This window comes from Microtus pennsylvanicus, chromosome 2, assembly GCF_037038515.1.
Source record: "Microtus pennsylvanicus isolate mMicPen1 chromosome 2, mMicPen1.hap1, whole genome shotgun sequence".
Classification (NCBI taxonomy): Eukaryota; Metazoa; Chordata; class Mammalia; order Rodentia; family Cricetidae; genus Microtus; species Microtus pennsylvanicus.
Genome location: NC_134580.1, coordinates 10,910,877 through 10,935,316, shown reverse-complemented (window position 1 = coordinate 10,935,316; position 24,440 = coordinate 10,910,877). Strand labels below are relative to the sequence as shown.

General features: G+C 46.3%; 1 protein-coding gene across 1 annotated transcript; it reads left to right on the top strand.

Moving 5' to 3' along the window:
* Positions 1-132: 132 nt before the first annotated feature.
* Desi1 (desumoylating isopeptidase 1) lies at positions 133-23,540 on the top strand. The gene is made up of 6 exons (XM_075960096.1): positions 133-459; positions 11,892-11,913; positions 13,147-13,216; positions 15,498-15,607; positions 17,336-17,458; positions 21,042-23,540. Exons 1-6 carry the CDS (start codon positions 372-374, stop codon positions 21,133-21,135), a joined length of 507 nt encoding a protein of 168 aa, XP_075816211.1. The 5' UTR covers positions 133-371; the 3' UTR covers positions 21,136-23,540.
* Positions 23,541-24,440: the final 900 nt, after the last annotated feature.

The following is a 24,440-nucleotide window of genomic DNA, read 5'->3' as shown; positions in this document are numbered from 1 at the left end:
TCCGTGGCTTCCACCCTTTTTCCTAAACTAGATCGCGCGCGGGCAGGGAAAGCCCCGCCCTCTCCTTGAAGCCCCGCCCCCGCAGTCCGTCAGCGCCGAACGCACATGCGCGAAAGTGCGTCCCCGCCCCCGCCCCCGCCCCCTGTTCCTTGCGTGGGGAGTCTCTGGGATCTCTCTCTGTCACCTCACAGTAGTCGTTGCTGGTCGCGGGCGCGGGGGCGCGAGTAGCGCAGGGCTGCTTCTCCCCCGCCCTCAGGCCGGGCCCGGGCTCGGTCTCCCGCACCCTCCTCTCCCCACCCCGGCCGGGTACCGGAAGGTCCAAGTCGCTACTGGGTGCCCGAGGGCCATCGTGGCCGCCGCCACGGGTCCTGATGGAGCCGCCGAATCTCTATCCGGTGAAGCTCTACGTGTACGACCTATCCAAGGGCTTGGCCCGGCGGCTCAGCCCCATCATGCTGGGTGAGGGGACCGGGGTCAGTGGGAAGTTCTGCCGAGACGGGAAGAGGGGCCCACGGGTGAGAGTGGGGTGGGGTTCCCTAACCCCCCTTTCCAGCTTCCTGATCGGATCCTAGGAGACGCATATGCTCTGACTGGGAGCAAGCCCTTCAGCTAGGGACTAGGGTAAGCCGACTGGTCTTGGCGGGTTCCCTGGCATTTGGGGAACCCTCTACACGCCTTCCTTGGCCTCAAGTCGAGAAAGTGAGGCTGCCTCCAGCGCGTGTCCCTGGTGGTGGAAGCGACACTGCAGAGGAGATTCTCGGGTGGCCCTCGGAATCTCTGCCCTCCGCGCCAGAAGGAAACTCCCTCTGCAGTCCTTGGAGTGGACGGGAAGGAAGGGAGCGCTAGAGGGCCTTTGCCCTCGCCCGGTTCCAGGTTAGGTCAAGTTAGGTCAGCCCGAGCCAGAACTTGGAACTAATCACAGCCCGTCCTACAAGGTAGTCTTCGCTCAACGGTTAATTGCTTTTGACCCGATGGTTAAAAAAAAAAAAAAGCAAGGAATTCTGGGGAGGTCGGGATGCTGTTGTATCGGTAAGGTAATCCTCGGTGGTGTTCAGTTGGAATGTTTTAATGCTGAGAGAGAGAAAAGCAGCCCTTCCGTGTAGGTCCAACTTTGTTTCGACTCAAATACCAAAATGTCTGTCACATAGGCCTTGTCAGGTTTGTCATTTCAGGTGATGACGGACAGGAAAGGATTGCAGGGACTGAAAATGACATGGCTTTGTATCGTTCATTTGAATAGCTAGTATTTCCTGGCGAAAGGCTTAGTTCTTAGGGAGGACAAGGGGCAGAGATAAAGGGAGGCAGGCAACTTTTTAAGGCATCCATTAGTGACATGGCACTGAGTTGAACTTAGCTCTCCAACCCTGGGCCAGTCAGTGCTTTCTAAATTTGGCTTCACCTCAGAATCATCTAGAATGTTTGTTAAAGCACACCTGACTTAGGAAGTACGTTGCTCACTCGCTGGTAGAGTTCTTGCTTGGCGTGCTTCAAGGCCTGGGTTTGCTCTCTAGCACTGAAACAAACAACAAAAAAAGATGCGTTCATTTCCAACATACATTGTTAAATGGAATTAGAAAAAAACCCATTAGAGCCAGCTGTGGTGGGGCACACTGTAATCCTAGTACTCAGGAGGCTGAGGCAAGAGGGTTGTGGGTTCAAGACCAATAACCTAAGCTACATAGCCTAGTTCTACATAGTGTAAAAAAAGAAAACAGAGAGAGAGCGAGAAATTAGGTTAAAACAGTTCCTCTACCAAAGAAACTGGTATCTGGCAGTTTATGAAAGCAGACCCGGAGTGAAAGAGAAACTCCCCCCTAAAGTTTCCTCACTGTTTAAATACCTGTTCGCGTCTGTAAGTTTTAAATGTGTGGATCATAGCGCCATGCTTCAGAAACACTACATCAGAATTTTTGGAAATGTGTTTTTTTAATGAGTGTTTCAGGCTTTTCTCATGTGACCAACCCATTCCATTGTTGGAGAGAGATTTGGACCTAGGTCATGGGTTGTTGGCAGGGCTTAGGATCCAGGTGTGACTCAGTGGTAGAGGCCTTGCCTAACGTGCACAAGGCCTGAGTTCAGACTCCTGCACACCTAAGAAGAACGTTAGCAAATCTGAAAGCCAAACGTCTTTCTTCTTTTTAAACAGAGAGTTCGAGTCGTTAGTAGATTAGATCAGTCAGGTTCTAAGTAAACCTTGGAGTGCAGCCATTGGTTTGGTTTTAGCAGCGGAAGGCATTGTTTGTCTCCTTTTCTTTTGTCCTAATATCTAAAAAAGAATATTATTCTTAGCTGAAAAAGACCCAAGAGATTGGTTGTTTCGTTCATTGGACAAATTTATTAAATAAATATTGGAGGGCTTAGTATGTGCTGATGTTTAATGTTTATCAGGTGGGTAGAAGCAACAGAGATTTTTGCAATCTTAGAGCTGGTTAGTGTGGGAAATATGTGTGTGTGTGTGTGTGTGTGTGTGTGTGTGTGTGTGTGTGTGTATGTATATATATATATAACAAATTGTGATCTGTGCTGAATGCCAAGATAGAAAATGAGAGAAGCTGGGCTGGAGAGATGGCTCAGAGGTTAAGAGCATTGCCTGCTCTTCCAAAGGTCTTGAGTTCAATTCCCAGCAACCACATGGTGGTTCACAACCATCTGTAATGAGGTCTGGTGCCCTCTTCTGGCCTGCAGACATACACACAGAATATTGTATACATAATAAATAAATAAATATTTAAAAAAAAAAGAAAATGAGAGAAGCTAGGTTTTAAATAAGAGTTTCAGAGCTGGGCAGTGATGATACATGCCTTTAATCCTAGCCCTGTGAGGCAGAGACATGAGGATCTCTGTGAGTTCGAGGCCAGCCTGGTCTACAGAGCGAGTTCCAGGACAGGAGTCAGAGTTACACAGAGAAACCGTGTCTCAAAAAACAAACAAACAAAGAGTTTTTTAAAATGAAAATATAGGGTGAGGAAGAAGAAGCTATCCATGGAAGGTGGCGAGGGAGTTAGAGTCCTCTAGATAAAAGATTGACCAGCCAAGATGTAGAGCAGGAAAACCTGGCTGTCAGAGGGGCTGAAAAGTGCTTCTGTGGTTGTCAAGGCAGAAGTGTATACGAAAGATGAAGTAATAGACTGGCCACCCTTAGCCTCCGGGGATTGAACCCAGGCACATCTAGTCTACTAGGCACACGTCCCACCACTGAGCTACATCCCTTGCACCCATGTCCTTTTAAACAGATGTGATGCTGTAGAAGGCATTGCCAAACATGAAACTTCACTAACTTGGCACGTCAGAGGTCACAGCGTTGCCACAAATTTTATTCTCTTTTTTCTGTATTTTTATTCCCTTTTACAAATAAAGGAAGGGAGAGTTAGCAAAAATCAGGAAAAGCCAGGTAGGGTAGGTCATAGTCCTCTGAGATAGGGGATTAGCACAAATGTGAGGCCAACTGGAGCTACAGAGTGAGAACCCCTCTCTAAGAAGCAAAAACAAGGCAGGCAGGGCTTTGGTGGTAGTGAGTTGTTATTATTATTGATTTTTCTGAGACAGGGTTTCACTGTGTAGCCCCGGCTACCCTGGAACTCACTCTGTAGACCAGGCTGGCCTTGAACTCTGAGATCCTCCAGCCTCTCTGCCTCTGCCAGAATTAAATGTGTGCTCAGGCAGTGCTCTAGTTGTACTCAGTAAACTCTAAAAATAAACTGGGCTTGGTGGCACACGCTTTTAATCCCAGCACTTGGGAAGCAGAATAGGTGGGTCTTCATGAGTTCACGGTTGGGTTGGTCTATATAGTGAGTTCCAGGACAGCCGAAGCTACACAGAGAAACCCGGTCTCAACAAACAAAAATAAAACGAATCAACTGTAGAGATGACTCAACAGTTATGGCACTTGCTGCTCTTGCAGAGGACATGGTTCAGTTTCCACCAGCCGCATGGGGTGGTTCATGGCTTCTGTAACTCTAGTTTCAGTGGACCAGATACCCTCTTCTAGTCTTTGTAAGCTGTAGTGTAAGTGCAGACAAGGAGACACACGTACAAGCCAGTCCATCAATAAACCAACGGGCTGGAGAAGCAGCCCAGTGGTTAACAGCACTTGCTGCTCTGGCAGAGGACTAGAGTTCAGTTCCTAGCGCCACATCTAGCCACTCACACCACCAGTAAAACCACAGTTCCAAGTGGTCTGACGCCCTCTTCAAAGTGGGAAATAGGCATTGCCTTTCTGTTCTTCCCTTTCAGATACCACCACCCTTAAAGTTAGGTATACCCTAAGTCAGTTAATTCCTGTATATTGATTTCTCATTCCTAAATATATTTAAACTTAAAAAAAAAAAAAACTTTCGTATAGTCCAGCAAGACAGCTTATTGGGTTGAGATACTTGTCACCAAGCGTGACAACCTAACTTTGATCCCAGAACCTAAGGAGAGAAGCAACTCCAACAAGTTGTCTTCTCTCCAGCACAGGTGCAACATTCTGCACCCACACATAGACGCACATGGGTAAATGTGGTAAAATTGGTGTGTTTATTTGCTTATTTTTGAAAGGAATTCTAGAATATAGCAAGCCAACCCCACACAACACACTCCTTTTCCTGAGTCACATACACTGGAATCCTTACCACGCCTTTGTGAAATAGGTCTGTAATTTGCCCCAAGTCACACAGCAGGTAGTTGGGAGATCTGGGTTATGGACACGGCTTATTTCACCACATTTTGCTAATACGTGCTGTCCAAGGTAATGTGTTCCCTTACGGCTAATGTAAAGTGGCTTCCTTGTTCAAACGTCTGAAGGTGTCTCAAGTTCTACTGAGCAGAAATCTGGGCTCCGCGTGTGTGCTGTGCCCGTCCCTCGTAGCCCTCTGTTCTCCACAGCAAATTCATGTCACATTTTGGTCTTTGAATTTCCTCTTACAAGATCTTATTCCTGGGCTGGAGAGATGGTTCAGTGGTTAGGAGCGCGTACTGTTCTTGCAGAGGACCTGTTCCCAGCTCCCATGTCAGCCAGTTCACTACCGCCTGTAACTCCAGCTCAGGGGATCTGACACTCCTCTGACCTCCACAGGTGCACACCTGTACACATAAAGAATAATAAAGTTACTTTTAAAAATAATAACTTCAGGGGGCTGGAGAGATGCCTCAGAGGTTAAGAGCACTAGCTATTCTTCCAGAGGTCCTGAGTTCAATTCCCAGCAACCATGGTGCCTCCCAGGTATCTATAATGAGATCTGGTGCCCTCTTCTAGCATGCAGAACGCTTTATATATAATACTTCAAGGCCTTTTCCAATCCTGTTACAGTTCATGATTGACTTAAATAACACAGACTTAGACTTCACCAAATTATCCTGTCTTCTTTTTTAAGTTTCATTTATGTGTGTCTGTATGACACATGTGAGAATATACTACAGTAATAAATAAAAAAAGCAGCTATTCTCCAGGAGTTCGAGGCCAGCCTGGTCTACAAAGTGAGTTCCATGACAGCCAGGCCTACACAAAGAAACCTTGTCTCAAGAAAAACAAACAAAAAGTCAAAACACATACATACACACACCAACAACAAACACATTTCTGGGCTGGGAAAATAGTGAATAAAAGCTCTAGTTATACAAGCATGCCCTGTGTGCTGGTGCCCATGGAAGCCAGAAGAGGGCATTGAATCCCCTAAAACTAGAGTTTGAGGCGATTGTGAACCACTGGACATGGGGGCCAGGACCCAAACTTGGACCCTTTTAAGCTCTTTAACCACTGTCCTGTCCTATGTTGAGGACATATGCCTTCCGTGCAAACGTATGTGTATTCTGCAGTGTCTCACAATTATCCTTAGCATTCTAATTGAGTGGACAGCGTACTTGTGCCTTTTCTCCCCATATCACTATTTGGCTAATAGAATTAGCTATTAAAATTGTCCTTCAGCTCTTCTTAATAATTTTAGTTACTCTTTAAATGCCCTGACCTCTTTTTGTGGAAAAAAAAATGCAGAGAGATAAATGCAGAGGCTTTGGAGGAGTGGGAGGTTAATATAGGGCCTCATGCAGGTTAGGCTGGCTTTGAACTCCCATCATACTGCCTCGGTCCTCCGGCTTGCATGATGAGCGCGACCGGTGTTTCGTGTTTCTTTTCTGACTCAAAGTTATTTTCTCTTAGAAGCTCATCAAATTGTTCTCAGGTTAAAGTTCTGGGAAATTGTGTGGTAGAGAGCTTGCCTAGCTAGTATATATGAGACCATTGTTTGGGGAAAAAAAAATCACTGAACCTGTGTCCTTCTTGACAGAATGCAATCTAGTGACTATTTGGGTCTTTATATTTAGATCCTAGCACAATAGCAATAGGGCCTCTTTACTCTAGGTGTTATTTCTTGAAAAGCAATGTGCTTGTGTGTATAAAATTAAATAACCATAGAAAAGGGATAACAGTTGCATGCCAAGATAAATGCAGCCGCTACTTGTCTTTTCAGCAGGGTCCTGAAGCTTCTGAGGCAGAAGACTGCCCCCAGAGTACCCCCAGTGACTGCCAGGAGTGGGTGCTCCTTCAGGGATATGAGCACCCATGTGTGTGGTGTCAGGCAGGAAACCAGGGCCTCACTGAACTGTACCCTCTTTCCCAGTATTGGTTTTAGGAATGACTCAGACTTGGAGATTAACTAGAATTTATTCAGGTCTGAGAGAGGGTTTTGTTTTTTTCTTTCATGTCTTAACGCAGTCTATTGTGCTTTGTTTTTGTCTTTATTGTTCATTGTGTGCTCACTGTTCTATATCCACTGAAGGAAGGAGGGAATAGCAGTCCTGCATCCTTATTATGCAAAATACAAATGAATGTAGTTTGCATCTCTGTGTACTCCTGCTTAACATCTGCAGCCACCTTATGTTTAACACAACTCACTAGACATCAGCCTTCCTGTGTTGGATTCTACAATAAAGTCCAGTTCTGTTGTTAAAAGAAAAACAAACAGTGTTTTAGTTAGGGTTACTGTTGCTGTGGTGAACACTTTCATGACCAAAGCAACTTGTGGGGGAAAGGGTTTATTTGGCTTACATATCCTGGACCTCAGGCTGGTTGCACAGCAGTTCTCCTCTAGGATTACAAGTGTGTATTATCACATCTGACTATAGTTATTTTCACACTAGAAAAATTCCTGTACTGACCTTAAAGAATCTGTACTACATTATTGTGTTGTTATTGTAGTTGTTTTTAAAGATTTGTTTGTTTATTTATTTACATATTATGTATATAATGTTCTGTTTACGCACCAGAAGAGGACACCAGATCTCATTACAGATGATTGTGACCCACCTTGTGGTTGCTGGGAATTGAACTCAAGACCTCTGGAAAAATAGCCAGCACTCTTAACCTCTGAGCCATCTCTCCAGCCCCTGTTAAGTGTTTTTAAACCTACCTTTGAAAATGTTATTACAGGCCGGGTGGTGGTGGCGCACGCCTTTAATCCCAGCACTCGGGAGGCAGAGGCAGGTGGATCTCTGTGAGTTCGAGGCCAGCCTAGACTACAAGAGCTAGTTCCAGGACAGGAACCAAAAGCTACGGAGAAACCCTGTCTCGAAAATCCAAAAAAAAAAAGAAAAGAAAAGAAAAGAAAGAAAATGTTATTACATGGCGGGCGGTGGTGGCGCGCCTTTTATCCCAGCACTTGGGAGGCAGAGATAGGCGATCTCTGTGAGTTCAAGGCCAGCCTGATCAACAAGAGCTAGTTCCAGGACGGGCTCCAAAACTACAGAGAAACCCTGTCTCAAAAAACCAAAAAAAAAAAAGTTATTACTTTATGTTGCTCAGGTTAGAATTCTGTGCCTTGTGCATAGTGTAGGACAAATTCTCTGCCACTGCGCTTCACCCCCAGGTTTTTTTGGTGTGGTTTCCTGGCACCCCTTTTTTCCCCGCAGAAAAAGAGGGTAACCCTTCTGCTAATAGGCATTTTCTTATAATATTGATGGCAGAGGGCTCCATGATTCAAATGCTTCCTTTTACTTTTTCCCAGAGAATACCCAGCATTTTCCAGGTAACATGTAAGCATCTCATTGTTAAGGTGCCAGTTAAAATACTTTGTTGCTAGGAGAGGGTTGTGTGGAGTGAACCAGGGCTGCACTTGAACTATACCATAGAGCTAATGTGTTCTTTTCCCTACCAAACGGGGACAAATGCCGCCTACTAAGAGGCTTGTGCCTCAGGAGTTCTGTCATCGCATCCACTTAACTCTTGTTAATAGGCACTGCATAGCAGCAGCAGTACTGGGGCTGATGGCCTGTGTGTCTGTTTATGCTTCTTCCAGCTCCGTGGACGAAAACAGGTTGGGTGCTACTCCAAGACTTTTATGTACCTCTTTGCTCCTGGACAATGAAGGCTGGCAATAGCACGCCTTGTCCTACACCTTCTGCCATCCATGAGCTGACACCCATGCCTCCTGTTTGTTTCCCACATCCCACATCCATATTCCATAAGCCTTAGAATGAATGTGTGGGGTGCCAATATGCTTAGAGACACACAGCCATGTGACTACCTACTCTCCAGTTTGCTGAGGAAATCTCAGTGGGAAATAATCTGCTCTATGCTATGCTAATATCCATTGAGTCTAATTCAGGTTCCTACAGGACTTTATGCCCTACTTTCATAGCTCATACTGCTACCCCCACCTCACCTCCTCCTGTCCTTATCTTGCTTAAAAACTTAAAACTCAGTTCAGCCTGCTTTTTCCCATGCCTGCCATCTTGCCAAGGCCTCATGCTTTTCTTCCCCAGGGTGGGCTCCAACACGGCAAGCCTTACATTTCTACCTAAACACCACCCACAAACTTATCTTCACATCTTGTCTTGTCTTTCTGTACTAGACAAAACATGGGTCTGTCTATCCTGGAACTCACTCTGTAGGCTAGGCTGCCCTCAAACTCATCCATCTGCCACTGCTTCCCGAGTGCTGGGATTAAAGGCGTGCGCCATCACCACCTGACTCAAAACATGGGTCTTTTTCATCTTTTAAAAATTATAAATGTACACTGTGCAACATTTAAAATATGTGAATAGGTCTGGGACTGCGGCTCCACTAGCAAAGTGTTTATCTAGCATGCATAAAACCTGGGCTTGATCCTAGAAGGTGGAAGTGAATTAGAATTCAAGCTTATCCTTGGCTACGTAGCGTGTTAGAGGCCAGCATAGAATACATAAGACCTTGTCTCAGAGGAGGGGGGGAAACCTAGGCCGTGGAGTGTAGCTCAGTGGTAGAGTACATGGTTAGCATATGCAAGACTCTGTATGCATTCCCCACTACAAATACAAATTTTTAAAAAGAATGAGATACCTGTTTAAAATTCTATAATTTATATAGCACAGCGGGAGTGTAAGCATGTTGCTCTCCTTCCAGGCAACACTGGATTTTGTCCTTGAGCAGGTCCTAGAGCATACAATGAGGGTGACATTTAGCAATCAGTAAACCTTCATTTGAACTGATAACCCTGGTGAGTGAGTGAGGTTCGCCCATGTTTTGACCTTTTCATTGCCTTCCTTGTCCTTCTGAATCTTTGTGTGTTGTCTCCCATGTTTTCCCGTGACCTCTAACCTGCTCTCTAACTCCTCTCCAGCTCATCCTCTCTGCCACATCTCATAGCATTCTCCTGGCCAGGCTGCCTCAGCCACTATGTAGCTGAAGGTGGCTTTGAACTTTTGATCCTCTTGCCTCTGCCTTCCAAATGCTGGAATATAGGCAAGTGCCACCATACCCAGCTTACCACATATCTTTTTTTAAAATTTTAATTATGTTTAGTGAGTGTGTGTGTGTGTGTGTGTACACGCACAAATGTGCGTGCATATATGTACTATAGCATGCATATGAAGGGTCACAGGCAACTTTCAGGAGTTGCTTCTTCTAGAATTGAATTCAGGTCATCAGGCATGATGTCAGGCTCCTTTACCTGCTAAGTTATCTTTCTGGCCCTTACAACAGCATCTTTTTAAAGATTTGTCTTTACTTATATGTTAAGTGTGTACATTTGTGTTGGTGTGGGGGGGGGGTGCTTCAAATGCCAGAAGAGCGCACTGGGAACCAAACTTGAGTTCTCTGGGAGAGAAGCAGGTGCCAAGTGTTACACTTGTAACCCCAGCATTGGAGTAGTGAAAACAGGACTCCTGGGGCTTTCTGGCTAGCCAGCCTACCTGATTCATAGATTCATTAAGAGATTCTGTGTGTTGCCAGTGTGGTGGCATGCACCTTTAATCCCATCACGCAGGAGGATCTTGGTGAGTTCAAGGCCAGCCTGGTCTACTGAGTGAGTTCCAGGACAAACAGAAAACCTGTCTTAAAAAAAAAAAAAGATTTTGTGTCAAAACAAGATGGGGAGTGATTGAGAAAGATACCTAATGTCAGCCTTTGGCCTATACACACACACATATTCAGGTGACTCTTCTTATCTCAACATCAAGAATCTGAGCTAGGAAGATTGCTTTTAGTTTGAGGCCAGCCTGAGCTATGTTGCTTCAGACATGTGGCTGAGTGGTGGCATGCTCGCCTAGCATACACAAGGCCCTAGGGTTGATCCCCAGTACTACAATAAAATAAAAATAGAATGCTAGTCTTATATTTGGCCAGGAGATAGCTTGGTGGGTGAAGATGCCTAATGGCCAGCTTTGTAACCTGAGTTTGATGCCCAGAGCTTCTGTCCTCTGACCTCCATATATACACTGGGACACAGACACACACAATAAATAAATACATGTAAAAATTATTTTTTACCCAGCACTCGGGAGGCAGAGGCAGGCGGATCTCTGTGAGTTCGAGGCCAGCCTGGTCTACAAAGGGAGTTCCAGGACAGGCTCCAAAGCTACAGAGAAACCCTGTCTCGAAAAACCAAAAAAAAAAAAAAAATTATTTTTTAAAAAAGTGAGTCTTTTTAAGAAAGTTCTGTCCTACCCAGTGCAGGCACCCTGCCTTGCCACAGGCCTGCTGGCTCTATAGTTCCACCACTCCTCCCTCTGGCCTACAAAACCTCAGTTTCACATATTTGCAGACTGCTCTCTCTGGCAGATACGCCCAACTTTGCCCCTGCTTGCTCCTTCATTGGCTGAAATCAAGCTCTTGAAGATAGTTCTTCATCTTTATTAACATAGCACCCACAGTTTCAGAGCTTATCAACGTTGTGTTTTAGTTAATTATTTACCTATGTCTCTTTCGATTTGACTTGGAGCTTCTGAAGGTAGCTGGTAAGTAGAATAGGATAATAGGCCCTGAGTGTAGGTCAGTGGGTGAGCATGTGCTTAGCATGTTCATACACCTGCATTCCTTCAGTCCCCAGCACCAAATAAATGCATGTTGCCTTTTAAAAAAAACACACAGGGGCTGGAGAGATGGCTCAGTGGTTAAGAGCATTGCCTGCTCTTCCAAAGGTCCTGAGTTCAATTCCCGGCAACCACATGGTGGCTCACAACCATCTGTAATGAGATCTGGTGCTCTCTTCTGACCTGCAGGCATACACGCAGACAGAATATTGTATACATAATAAATAAATATTTAAAAAAATAAAACACAGCATTTAGTTTGGCTCCATAATTTTTTTTTGAAGACTTGCACCTTAATGGAAAACTAGGTCCCATCCTTCGTTGTTTTACTGTGGACTTGCTGTAGATGAGACGGAGAGGTTAAAGTCAGCTGATGTAACCCAAGATGGGAAGGAAGAAGAGACATAAACGTGTGTGCCAGTGGTATTTGCTCTCTGATAAAGCAGAGTTGCTTCTGAACTTCCTCAACACCCTTGTCGCAGCAGAGGGCTGCCACAGAGGAGAGCTGATGTACTAGAAAACCCTCCAGGAGGGCTCTAACAGTCGTCTCCTGCTTGAGTGAGTTTACGCAGGCTGAGGGGGGCGTTCAGTCTTGTCGCAAATGGCTAAACCTTTCCTTTTCTCCACAGGGAAACAACTGGAAGGCATCTGGTAAGTGGGGTGGGACTCCTCGTGTTGTCCGCTCTGTGAACGAGAGCAGCTCACTACCCCACTGTCTCCACATTTCCCAGCTCAAAGCCTGGCTCTTTGTTGTTAATTTCCCATAGCCTTTATTTTCTTGACATTTTTTTAATTTTTTATTTTTATGTGTATGGGTGTATGTATATCTGTGTAGCATGTATGTGCTTGCTGCCCAGTAGGCCAGAAAAGGGCATCGAATTCCATGATACTCACTCAAGTTACAGACAGTTGTGAACCACCATGTGGGTGCTGGGAATAGAACCTGGGTCCTCTGGAAGAATAGGCAGTGCTCTTAACGGCTGAGCCATCTCTCTAGACCCCAATTTCCCATGTGTAAAACAGCAGTTCTCCATGAAGCTGATTTTATCCCTCTACCTCCCAAGCTATTGGCCATGTCTAGAGACTTGTCAGAATTAGGGGGAGGGTGCTGTTGTCACCTATTGGGTAGTCACCTTCCATTACTGCTTCCCACAATAGACAGTCATCTGCCCCCTATGTCAGTCAGTGCTCAGAGGGAGGACACTCCATCTGTGGTGCTCTCTGCCCTCTGTCCACGAGTTCCACCCATTGCAAATTGAAATGTTCAAAAAAGGGGTATACTTCTGTGCCCTCGCTCATATGAGCAGTGTCAAAATCCTAATGGTAGTTGGGAGTGTGGCGCACACATTTAATCCCAGCACCCAGCAGGAGAGGCAGAGGCAAGCAGATCTCTGAGACAGAAGTCAGTTTTAGCTGCATGGGGAGCTCCAGGCCTTCCAAAGCTACACAGTGAGACTCTATCTTAGAAAGGGGGGAAGGGAGGGAGTGTTAAATGTTCTGAAAAGTTCTCTTTTATCATTGCTCCCTGAATCATGGAGTGTAATGACTATATGACGTTTACGTCATGTTAGATACTGTGTGTCATCTTTAAATGATTTAACGTGTACTTAAGAGTGTGTATAAGTTCTGTGTAGATCCTATTTCATTTTAGATGAGGGACTTGAGCATCTGTGAAATCGAGTGTGGAGGTGGGGACAGTTCCAGATAATCATCCCAGATCTAGAGGGACACAGTACGTCTTATTTATGTCTTCATCTGGCTAATGTAATAAAATTGGCTACCACAATGATGTCTTTGGGCAGAAACTACTCTCACTGCAGTATGTACTTGTTTTGTTTTGGAGAAATTGTAAGTTTCCTGACTCACTGTCCCTCTCTGTGGCAGGCACACCTCTATAGTTGTCCACAAGGATGAGTTCTTCTTCGGCAGTGGCGGTATTTCCAGCTGTTCCCCGGTGAGTGTCTTCCCCTGACCTGCAGAGTCTGAGGGGTTCCTATAGCCTGAGAAGTTTGGCTTCTGCCATGACCTCTGGCCTATGCTAGTTCCTCATATAGCATACAAGTCAAGCAGGGTTGTAGAGAGCTGCGTGGAGCCGCGATCCCAAAAGCAAGTGCTCTCTGTGATAATCAGCTCCGAATATTGGCTAAGGCCTGACTCATGCTATTATCACGCAATGATTGTCAGCTGCTTGCATATGCGTGGACCTGTGGGCAGTGCCCACCTGGCAGTCCGGGGTTGGCGGCCCCTGCCTTTTTAAGGGCTAGGAGAGGTTTGCCCAGAGAGAGAGAGAGAAAGTGAACAAGGTTCTGAATAAACTGCTAGCAAGAAGAGCTTCAGTGTTGCGTCTTCCTTGCTGACCGAGGCGGGCGTAACACAGGGTGGCTGCACGCACCTTTAATCCCAGCACTTAGAAAGCAGAAGCAGGGGCTGGAGAGATGGCTCAAATGGTTAAGAGCATTGCCTGCTCTTCCAAAGGTCCTGAGTTCAATTCCCAGCAACCACATGGTGGCTCACAACCATCTGTAATGAGGTCTGGTGCCCTCTTCTGGCCTGCAGATATACACACAGACAGAATATTGTATACATAATAAATAAATAAATAAATATTTTAAAAAAAGAATGCAGAAGCAGACAAATCTCTGCAACCCACATTGTGGCTCTGACCACTTCACATGTGTGCATACATACACACACATAGATAAATAAATGTTTAAAAAAAAGACAGAGAAAAAATAAAGTCTTTAAAATGCTTTCAGTAGTTGGAGGTGTGTCTCAGTGAACACTTGCCTAGTATCTAGCATACACACATTCTTCAGGTCTGAGCAGGGTGTTGATTCCCTCTGACAAACCTCAGCCTGGCCTTCCCCTTCTTCACTTTTTCAGCCAGGTCCTTATTTCAGCTTCTTGATCCACTGGTATATAGAATTTTTTACGTGCCTTCCTTAATAAACTTTAAGTTCTGCGAGGACAGAAATCTTATGTTTTGTATATATTGTGCTCCCATTGTCTAGCCTTAGATGTTGCATATAAGTTCTCAATATATATTTGTCATATGAATGAACAATAGGAGTTGCAATACTGACCTCTTATTCTCTGGAACATTGGGTAATTTTCCTCTAGCTACCATAATAACTGGTCCTGCTCACCATGCTTTCCCCAATGCCTAAAGCAATGTCAACCTCAAGGGAAGTGCTCTGGGGCTGTCAGTCAGTGGCTTTTATAGGCAAGCTCCCTTCTGGAGTGTTCTGCTTTCCTGAGTCTGCCCTCCTTGATGTCCTGTGGCAGCCCAGCTGTCATGTTCTGTCCTAGTGATCTTCTTGTGATCATTTTGGGAACAAAAGGAAACCACAGGTTCCGGGTTTCTGTCTTTTTATTGTTGTTTATGTTTTTTTGAGACAGGGTCTCTCTATGTAGTCCTGGCTGTCCTGGAGCTTGATATGTAGAACAGGATGGCCTCAAACTCACAGAGAACCACCTGCTTCTGCCCCCAGAATGCTGGGATTAAAAGTGTGCACCACCACACTCAGATTCTTTAGCAACAGAATAAATAGACAGTGTAGAGACCCGCCCACACAGGCCCCACAAGCAGCCAGCTGAACTCTAAACTCTATAACCTTAACACATAGAGAAAATAGTCCGCTTCCTATGACAAGAGTGTTCCAGCAGTTAAAAACGAAGCTGTTGGAATAGAGTTTTGTAGTTTTGTGTTAAAAGTCACAGTTTAAACTGGGGCAGCGGGAGGGGGGCTGGCTGGAGAGATGGCTCTGAGGTTAAGAGCATTGACTACTCTTCCAGGGGTCCTGAATTCAATTCCCAACAACCACATGGAGACTCACAACCATCTATAATGAGGTCTGCTGCCCTCTACTGGCCTGCAGGCACACATGCAGATAGAACACTACATACTAAATAAACAAACAAACAAATTTTAAAGCAAAAAATAGGAAATTCAAGCCTGGCACACAGTAAGTAGTACACACCTTTAATCCCAACACTTGGAAGCAGAAGCAAGTGAGTTGGAGGCCATCCAGGGTTACATAATAATTTAATAAATGGGGACGATAGCCTGGAGTTCATAGATCCCTTCTTAAAAGTTAGCAGAGTGTTGACGGTCGCAGTGATAGAGCATTTGCCTAGCATGCATGAGGTCCTGGGTCTGACCTTCAGAACAGCCAAAAGAAAGCGAAAGTGATAGAGACGGTGACTTAGTGACTTTCTTGGGTTGACTCTTTCAGGGAGGGACATTGCTTGGGCCCCCAGACACTGTGGTTGATGTGGGGAACACAGAAGTCACAGAAGAAATCTTTCTGGAATACCTGTCCTCCCTGGGGGAGTCTCTGTTCCGGTGAGTAAGGCCAGAGTGGTGGCTGCTTGTGTGCGCCACTGCTAGACACACTCTGGGGGGCAGAGCCAGTGCAGCCGTCCCTGACGCTCAGCTCTGGCCTCGCCACTCTTTACTGTCACTGTAGAGAAGCAGAGCTATAGAAAGAGCCCACATCTCCTCAACAGCAAACTTCCATCCCAGCATGCTTTCTGTTGTGCCTAGAAGAAAGGGGCCACTTGTTCCTTCTGAGCAGAGCCAGTGAATGCTGTTCCCCACCTCTGGCCAAGTGGATTTCCCTAAATATTGAAAACAGGGTTTGTGGGAGAAATGGGATGAAATACCAACTTGAATTAACCTGTCTTAAAGGCTTTTTTCAGGCTGACGGTGTAGGGGACTTTTTCTATCATGCACAAAGCCTCGGGTTCAACCCCCGCACCACAGAAACCTGAACTGGTGTGTTGGCACATGCTTGTAATTCCTGCACTCAAGAAGTGGAGGCGGGAACATCAGAAGTTTGAGGTCATCCCTAGCTACATATGGAGTAAAAGGCCACCTGAGCTAGAGACTCTGTCTCAAAAGGAAAAAAAAGAAAGGACAAACTTAACCAAGCAGTAGTGGAGTTTGCCTTCTCTATGAGTTCACGGCCAGCCTAGTCAACAGAGTGAGTTCCAGGATACCCAGCACTACACAGAAACCCTGTCTCGGGGGGAAAAGAGAACCCTGAGTGACAGCCTGAGTTTGATCCCTGTGGGGTGTGAGAACCTGCTCTCACACATCTTCCTCTAACTTTATTCGTGTTCCCACACACATACACACAAAAATAAATGATTAAAAAAAAAAAAGACAGGCAGTGATGGCACACACCTTTTATCCCAGCGCTTCGGAGGCAGAAGCAGTTGGATCTCTGAGTTTGAGGCCAGCCTGGTCTACAGAGCAAGTTCCAGAAACCCTTCTTGGGGGAAAAATACAGAGGAGGATCTAGAAGGATGGCTTAGAGCAGTGGTTCTAAACCTTTAGTTTACAATCCTTTTGGAAGTCCCATATCAGATATTTACATTAGGATTCTTAGCAGGCTGGGCGGTGGTGGTGCATACTTTTAATCCTGGCACCCGGGAGGCAGAGGCAGGTGAATCCCTGTGAGTTTGAGGCCAGCCTGGTCTACAAGAGCTAGTTCTAGGATAGCTAGGACTGTTGAAACCCTGTCTCAAAAAAAAAAAGAAAGAAAAGAAAAAAGATTCATAGCAAAAGCAAAATTTGTTCTGAGGTAGCAATGAAATAATTCCATGGCTGGGGGTCATCATGACAGAAGGGACTGCTTTAAAGGGTTGCAGCGTTAGGAAGGCTGAGAACTACTGGCTTAGGATAAGAACACTTGTTGAGCGTATCTTAAGAGGATAAGGCCTGAGTCCAGTTCCCAGTAACAGGGTGTCTGACCCTCTCTTCTGGCCTTCATAAATACACACATAAAATAAGTAAATCTTTTCAGTTTATTAAGGGTTCACCTCTGATCCTTGCCCTGTTTTAAGTGTAAAGCTTCTGGAACTATGTAGAAAGGGTCCGGTTTTGGTTCATCTTTCCCTTATTAATCACCTCTCAGAGGTTCAGATCTGCAGACAGTCCTCCCGATGTTTGAGAGGACTGGCCAGTCTTCCCATAAGGCTTGCCCACCTTCCCGCTCTGTAGCGACCGTCACTCCACATAGATGCTGGCTTGCTCATCTGCTCTCTACTCCCTTTCTCGCACGAACAGAGGAGAAGCCTACAACCTCTTTGAACACAACTGTAACACCTTTAGCAACGAAGTGGCGCAGTTCCTGACAGGGCGGAAGATCCCTTCTTACATCACAGACCTGCCCTCTGAAGTTCTCTCCACGTAAGTGTGACCACTCTGTTTCTGAGCCTGCCAACTGTGAAAATCCCCATCTGAGACAGTCAGGAAGGTACGACCAGCCTGGGCTACACAGTGAGCTTCCAGATATGAGCCTGAGCTATGTGAGACCCCGTCTCAGAAAGAAAAAAAGCAGGAAAACCTCAGACTTAGTGTCCCTCCCCTGTGATAGCAGAATCCTTCAAGCCAGTAGGACCTGTTAGGTGGAACCTGCCACCATTGTTCCTACCCACCAGTGTGCACTAGGCCTCTGAAGCTAGGCTTAAGTGCCACCACAGAACTTAGGAAACCACTTGACCTAACTTAGGTGTTTATATAAAATCCTGGTATCTGATAACACAAAGCCATTTCTCAGAAGGTAAGAATCCTTATCTAGAATGCAGACTTCAGTCAAAGGCAGAATCCAGAAGAACAGGACGACCCAGTTTATAACTGTTGTTTGTCTTTGTCAGCCACACCCTGAGCTCTTCAACACCCTCAAAAGATGAAGTTCTGCTTGTGCTTGAACTTACAGTGCAGACCATCATCAGCACAGGTTACCTTTGCCCCTGATGGGGTCTCAACCTTGGGAAGGCCTGTGGGCCATCACCCAGCTATCATCTCCTGAAAGAGCACAAACTTCCCAAGCCATATCATATTGTTCCCTTTTGTGATTATATCAAGCTGCCTCTGCCCACTCTAAGACAGTGCCCATTTGTTGCCTCTGATTCAGTTTCTCCTGAACTGGGTCCTGACCAACAGGGTTCCTGGCAGATAACCTCAGTTTTAAAAAATGGGACTGGAGAAATAGCTCAGAGGTTAAGAGCACTGACTAGTCTTCCAGAGGTCCTGAACATCCAGGCAGAACCCTGTATACATAATAACAAATAAATCTTTAAAAAAAAAAAAAAACAACTCTCAGGCCTGGGACTGCCTTCTCCTGGTAGATGTTTAGAACCCAACATCCCTGCCAGGTCATGAGACCCTGAGCATCCTTGAGTAGCCAAATGTTCTTGCTGTTATTACTTACTGAGTGGGGCCTTTGTCAGAATTAGGGTTGGTATTTAACTCTTGGATCATTTACAAATACTTTATTCTCTTGATCTTAGGGGGGATTTTCAAATATGGCTGTATCACCTGGGCACAGGGGCACACAATTTAGAATCCTAGCACTTGCGAGGCTGAGGCATGAGGATCACAGTGAATTTGAAACCAGTTTGAGCTACATATTCAGTCTGGAAAAGGGGGAGGGAGAGTGGGCAGCAACCTCTGAGAATGAAATTGTGCCCAGAGTGTATCGTGAGTCACTTAATTTTATTTTTTGAGACAAGTTCTCACTATGTAGCCCAGACTACTCTAGAACTGACTGCATAGACTGTACTGGCCTCAGATGCACAGAGATTCCTGTGCCCTGCTTCCTGGGAGCTTTTTTTTTTTTGGTAGTCCTAGCTGTTCTGGAACTCTTACTACAGAACCACCACCCAGACTCCCATTTTTATGGTGATTTCCCAGTTAAGTTATTACAGGAACCATCCAGGTGTCCTTTAGAAAAGTGACATCAACTCCTGGCAAGCTATTTATCCTGAATATTCCCTGTGTGCAGTAGAACAGTTCCTTTTTAGAAGAATCTTTTTTTTTAGATTTATTTATTATGTATACAACATTCTGCCTCCATGTAATGCAAATCTCATTACAGATGGTTGTGAGCCACCATATGGCTGCTGGGAATTGAACTCAGAACCTTTGGAAGGGCAGCCAGTGCTCTTAACCGCTGAGCCATCTCTCCAGCCCTTTAGAAGAATCTTGATTTTGGAATATCCCCATTCCCAACATCATCGTCATGACTTCTTTTTCTTTTTGCCTCAGCTTCCCCCTTTTTTCCTCAGCTTCAACATTATTCTTATCTTCTTCAAAAGAATTAAAGATACAAGTAAACTGGTGGTTTTGGTCCATGCCTTTAATCCCAGTACTTGGGAGGCAGAGGCAGGCAAATCAGCCTGGTCTACAGAGTGAGTTCCAGGACAACCAAGGCTACACAGAGAAACCTTGTTTTGAACAACCCAAAACAAAACCAAACAAAAAACATTTGGAAGATTATTAGTCAGCTTCTGTTCCTGGAGCAGATCCTGAGATAATCAGATTATAAAGAGGAAGGCTTTCTCTTGGCCGCACTGCCAGCCAACAGTATCAGTCCATAGTCACCTGACATTGTTACCTTTGAACCTGTGATAAAGAGGCCTCTCCTGGTGGGAGAACGTGGTAGAACAGAAGCTGTTTACTTGATGCCAGGAAGCAAAGAGAAGAAGAAGGGACTAAGGTTCCCCTTTCCTCTTCAAGGGCATGTCTCCAGTGACCAGCCAACCTCCCAATAGGTCCCGCATTTCAAATGTTTCACAGGCCAAGAACCAAGTCTTTAACCTGGGGACCTTAGGGAACACTTAATCAAACCAGAGAGCCCCCTTACGAAGACCAGTGTGGTAGTAGATGCTGATTAACAAGACCCCAAACTGGCCAAGTAAAAGGCTCAAGGATCTTCAGCCCTAAATGGAACATATACTGCACTCCTCCTCCCAGGTTCAGGAGCCATTGCAGAAGAGGGAGCAGAAAGAGTGTAAGAGCCAGAGGCCACGAATGCTTATAGGAAAGCGGTATCTTCAGGATACTGCAAGGTAGCAGAACATAGGGACCCCCAGTGGTTGTGACATCATACACAAGCCAGACCAAAGCCCAGTGTGGAGAGGAGACCTGGACATGAACCCACACACACCTGCCCAAGGAGCTGTTGGCCATTTTAGCTGCTGGGAAAGGGTCAGTTTTCTCCAGACACCTGATATGTCTGCCGTGCTCCAGCGGAAAGTCACATGTCCAGGAATATTTGGGCAGCACAAAATGGCCTTGATGGGGGGAAAAGGACAGACACACAAGGTGGGCAGGGGGTTAGGGTGGATCTGGGAAGAGTTTGGGAGGGACAGTTAATAAAACTAAAACACCTTGTATAAAATACTCAAGCCGGGCAGCAGTGGCACACGCTTTTAATCTCAGCACTCAGGAGGCAGGGGCAGATGGATCTCTGTGAGCTCGAGGCCAAGAGCTAGTTCTACCACAGGCTCCAAAACAGAGAAACCCTGTCTCAAAAAAGCAAAAATAAAATACTCAAAGAACTAAGAAAATATATATAATATATATATAAGACTGGAAATGGTGGCACACACCTTCAACTCCAGCACTCAAGGAGGCAGAGGCAGGCAGATCTCTGAGTTCGAGGCCACCCGGTCTCGTTTAAGAACAGCCAAGACTGTAGAATTGCAGATTCTGGGTCTCAACCCCTTTAGGTTCTATATCAGTTATTTACATTACGATTCATATCAGTAGCAAAATTACAATTATGAAGTGACAATGAAATAATTTTATGGTTGGGGTCACCACAACTGAGAAACTATATTAAAGGGTCACAGCATTAGGAAGGTTGAGAACCACTGTCTATATTGTAGAGAGACTGTCTTGTGCTGCCTGACCACCCTGCGTGGCACCGTTTTGTCTGTGGTAGCTGCGCTGCAGAGCTCTCCCACTCGTGTCTGTTTCTCCGCAGGCCCTTTGGACAAGCGCTTCGGCCCTTCCTGGACTCCATCCAGATCCAGCCTCCTGGAGGGAACTCTGTGGGCAGACCCAATGGCCAAAGCTAACAGGACTGCACGGGACCGCCCACCTCTCCAGGGCTTTTCCTTTTTAAACAAAACAAACCCTACCAGATTTCTATTTTATAATTTTACATCAGAGCTAACGGGGACGGCTTTTTAAATTTCCCAGGGAAGGAGCTTGTCAGGCTGCACGTAGGACAACGCTCCTGAGAAACAGAACCAATGCCATCCCTTCTAATAGTATTATACTAATTTATTAAGGCTGTCTTGTCTGTGAGTTCACTTTTGACGCTGTTGCCTAAGCGTCCTCTACACTGGAGAAAGAGGGGTACTTGTTTAAACAGAAAGCAAGAGTCACACAATCTGGGAGAATCCCGTCCTGCACCCTTTCCAAGGGATACCCACATTCCACCCACACCTTTGGGCCCTGGATGAGGTTTTTTGGTTTTTGCTTTTTGGGTTTGTTTGGGTTTTTTGGGGTTTTTTTTGTTTTTTGGTGGGGGAGGGGCTCAAGACAGGGTTTCTCTGTGTAGCCCTGACTGTCCTGGAACTCACTCTGTAGACCAGGCTGCTCCCAAGTCACAGAGATCCGCCTGCCTCTGCCTCCCGAGGGCTGGGATTAAAGGTGTGCTCCACCACCGCCTGGCCTGGGTGAGCTTTATACTGTCTATAACCCTGGAGCAGCCGCCCTCTAGCCTCAAATGAACCAGAGGTTTGGGTGCATACGGGGCCAGCTGTAGGCTGACCAACTCGACCTAAATGAATTCTTTAGCCACAAGTTTGCCCCTTTTTCCCCAAACAAAGCCACACAGGCTGGAGCTGGAACAGCCATAGCCTCAGGATCAAAGGACAGTGGCAGCGAAGATGGGGCAGAGAAGACAGGGTAAAGCCATTCCTCCTCCTCCTCTTAGTGCCAGCCTCTCTGCCTGCCCCTAAGCTGCTCTTCCTCAGCAATAACTTGACCTGTCCCCCTTAATGAAGGTCTAGGCTGCAGTGACAAGAGACCTGGGCCTTCTCTCTGCAGATAATAGCATCAGTTTATTTATTGTCAATAGAGCTAGCCACCGAAACGGTATGAATTTGTCAGCTAGGGGACAGGATCGTTCCCTCTAAGAACTGGTCTCTGATATAGAGTACCATAATGGTGCAGATTCAAGGTGGCAAGAAAATTTAAGAGTTGTCTCCGATAGGGACTTCCACTTTATCCTTAAAGTATCATGAACAGACATTATCTCCATTGTCATTCTGACCTTAAGAGGTGTGGTTGGGGTGAGTGGGCCATTTCCTAGTGATGTGCATCAGCAGGAATTGTCTAGAAGTCTGATGTGGACTCTAGGAGGAACCTAATGTTCCCTTTCTTGGTGTCAGCCTCCTCGCTAATTTGGGGACTGACAGGATATGGAAGGGGATGCAGAGCAGGCACCTGAGACTCTGTTCCACACCCAAGGGAGCCTCTGACATCCATTGCTCCTTCCTCCTGAGAAGCTGCTGCTGCTACTGGCTCAGACCTGCCCTTACCCTGCTGACCTTGCCAGTAGCCATATATGAGTTGGCTTCATCGGGATGTCTGCCTCAGCGCTGACCTGTTGCCTGACCAGGGCCAAGTCCAGCTGGGACGTCAGGTGGTGATTTGGAACTTGAAGGTTGGAGTCAGATAGGTCTCACTCAAGACTCAGTGGTTTGCAAGTGCACAGTGCAATAACAAATTAGAGTGGAGACCAACAGGGATTGTTTACTGTGGGTCTGTTGACAGAATGGGGCCCAGAAGGATGAGTGTTCAAAGCTTGGCTTCTGGGTGGGTAGAGGTTGCTGGGAGCCATCACTTTTTCATTTGCCTGGCCCCATCTCTACCCAGAGTGCTCACCTCTCTCCTGCCGGGTGCTGGACTGATTTTCCCACACGACCAGATTCATCTGGTTTTCCTCCTCGTGCAGTGACTCACAGGCCATGGTATTCTGAGAAGTTTGCCTGAGAATCTTAGTCATGTGATGGCTTGAATCAGCAGCCATCCATGCTAATGCCTGTGCCGGTGGCTTGCAGGGAAAAAGGAGGACTGACAGTTTGTCAGAACCTGCAGGGAGGCAAGCTCTTCCCTCCCCTATGCAAATCCATTATCACCTGAGTCCAAGCCAGGAGCCCTGTCCCACCTTCACGCATCTCTGTTCCAGTATCTCAGGAGCATACTATTACTGCCCAGCTGACTCCACCTGGGCGTGTACAAGTGCGCTGAGGGAGTCCTGTTGTTGATGTCACATGACACACCCCTGTGGAGGTCCAGTGGTCAGGGGACGAGGGAAGTGGAACATAAGACCATCATCCTCTCCTAGACGAAATGGAAGTGTGTTCTTTAGAGATCCCTTCACGACTTCCTTGGACTCAAACTAATTATGTCTAATACAGAGGTGTTTGGTGGCTTTTCTAATGCAATAAACTCACTCGTGCTGCTCTGACGTGTTACTTGAATCCTGGCACGAAGCCACCCCAGGCTTCCCCCTCTGTCCCCCTCCGAGAATACCCCTGCAGAGCCCAGGAGAGCTGCCGTTACTTGGGCGGCAGGCTGTGGATGAGCTAGGGTAGTAAAGAAGGGTGTGTGGCTGTCGCCATTGGTGTATAAAGATGGGGAAAGGGGGGGCTGGAGGGATGGCTCAGTGGTTAAGAGTACTGACTGCTCTTCCAGGGGACCCGGGTTCAATTCCCAGCACCCACATGGCAGCTCACAACTGTCTGAAGATCCAGTTGCGGGGGATCAGACACCTTCACACCAATGCACATAAAATAAAGTTAAATAAACTATAAAAAATATTTAAAAAAAAAAAAGGTGGGGAAAGGGCCCACAGAGAACGTGATGGGCATGAGGCTACTTTAGCCTAGCTTTAGCTGCACAGTGAGATAGTGAGACCCTTGCCTCCCCAAAATGTGTGTGTGATGCCCCTGGTTGGCCTGCAGCTGGTGATACAGTAACATCACATTCTAAGGTGTTCCTCCAGGACCTGGCCATTAGGAAATGATACAAGAATTTTTCTCCCTGAGGAGAGATCAAGCAATGTCTAGTCCCCTCTTCATAAGGTCCTAATGACAAACGAAGTTCCACTCTACCAAAGGTAACCCTGGAGATCAGCTGAGTCTGCTAGGCTGCTCATAGAGCCTAGGTAGGAAGTTACAGAAGAACGTGTGAGTAGCCTAAGCAGCCACACTGCAAGGTCAGTACCCAGCTTCTCCATCACTGCATAGATGGAGTCCTTCCCAGACTACATACTCTGGCACCTAGAGATCCCAGGAGCACGTATAACTAGGGCTGGGAGGGGCGAATACTCTGGAGAGGGTCCAGTGACTCCTATGAGGGATGTAAA

Bases quoted from the DNA above. Each gene is read 5' to 3' on its own strand.
- Desi1 (XM_075960096.1), top strand. From the start codon at position 372: ATGGAGCCGCCGAATCTCTATCCGGTGAAGCTCTACGTGTACGACCTA. The intron at 13,217-15,497 runs GTGAGTGTCTTC...TGACTCTTTCAG, and splicing joins GTATTTCCAGCTGTTCCCCG to GGAGGGACATTGCTTGGGCC. The intron at 15,608-17,335 runs GTGAGTAAGGCC...TCGCACGAACAG, and splicing joins CTGGGGGAGTCTCTGTTCCG to AGGAGAAGCCTACAACCTCT.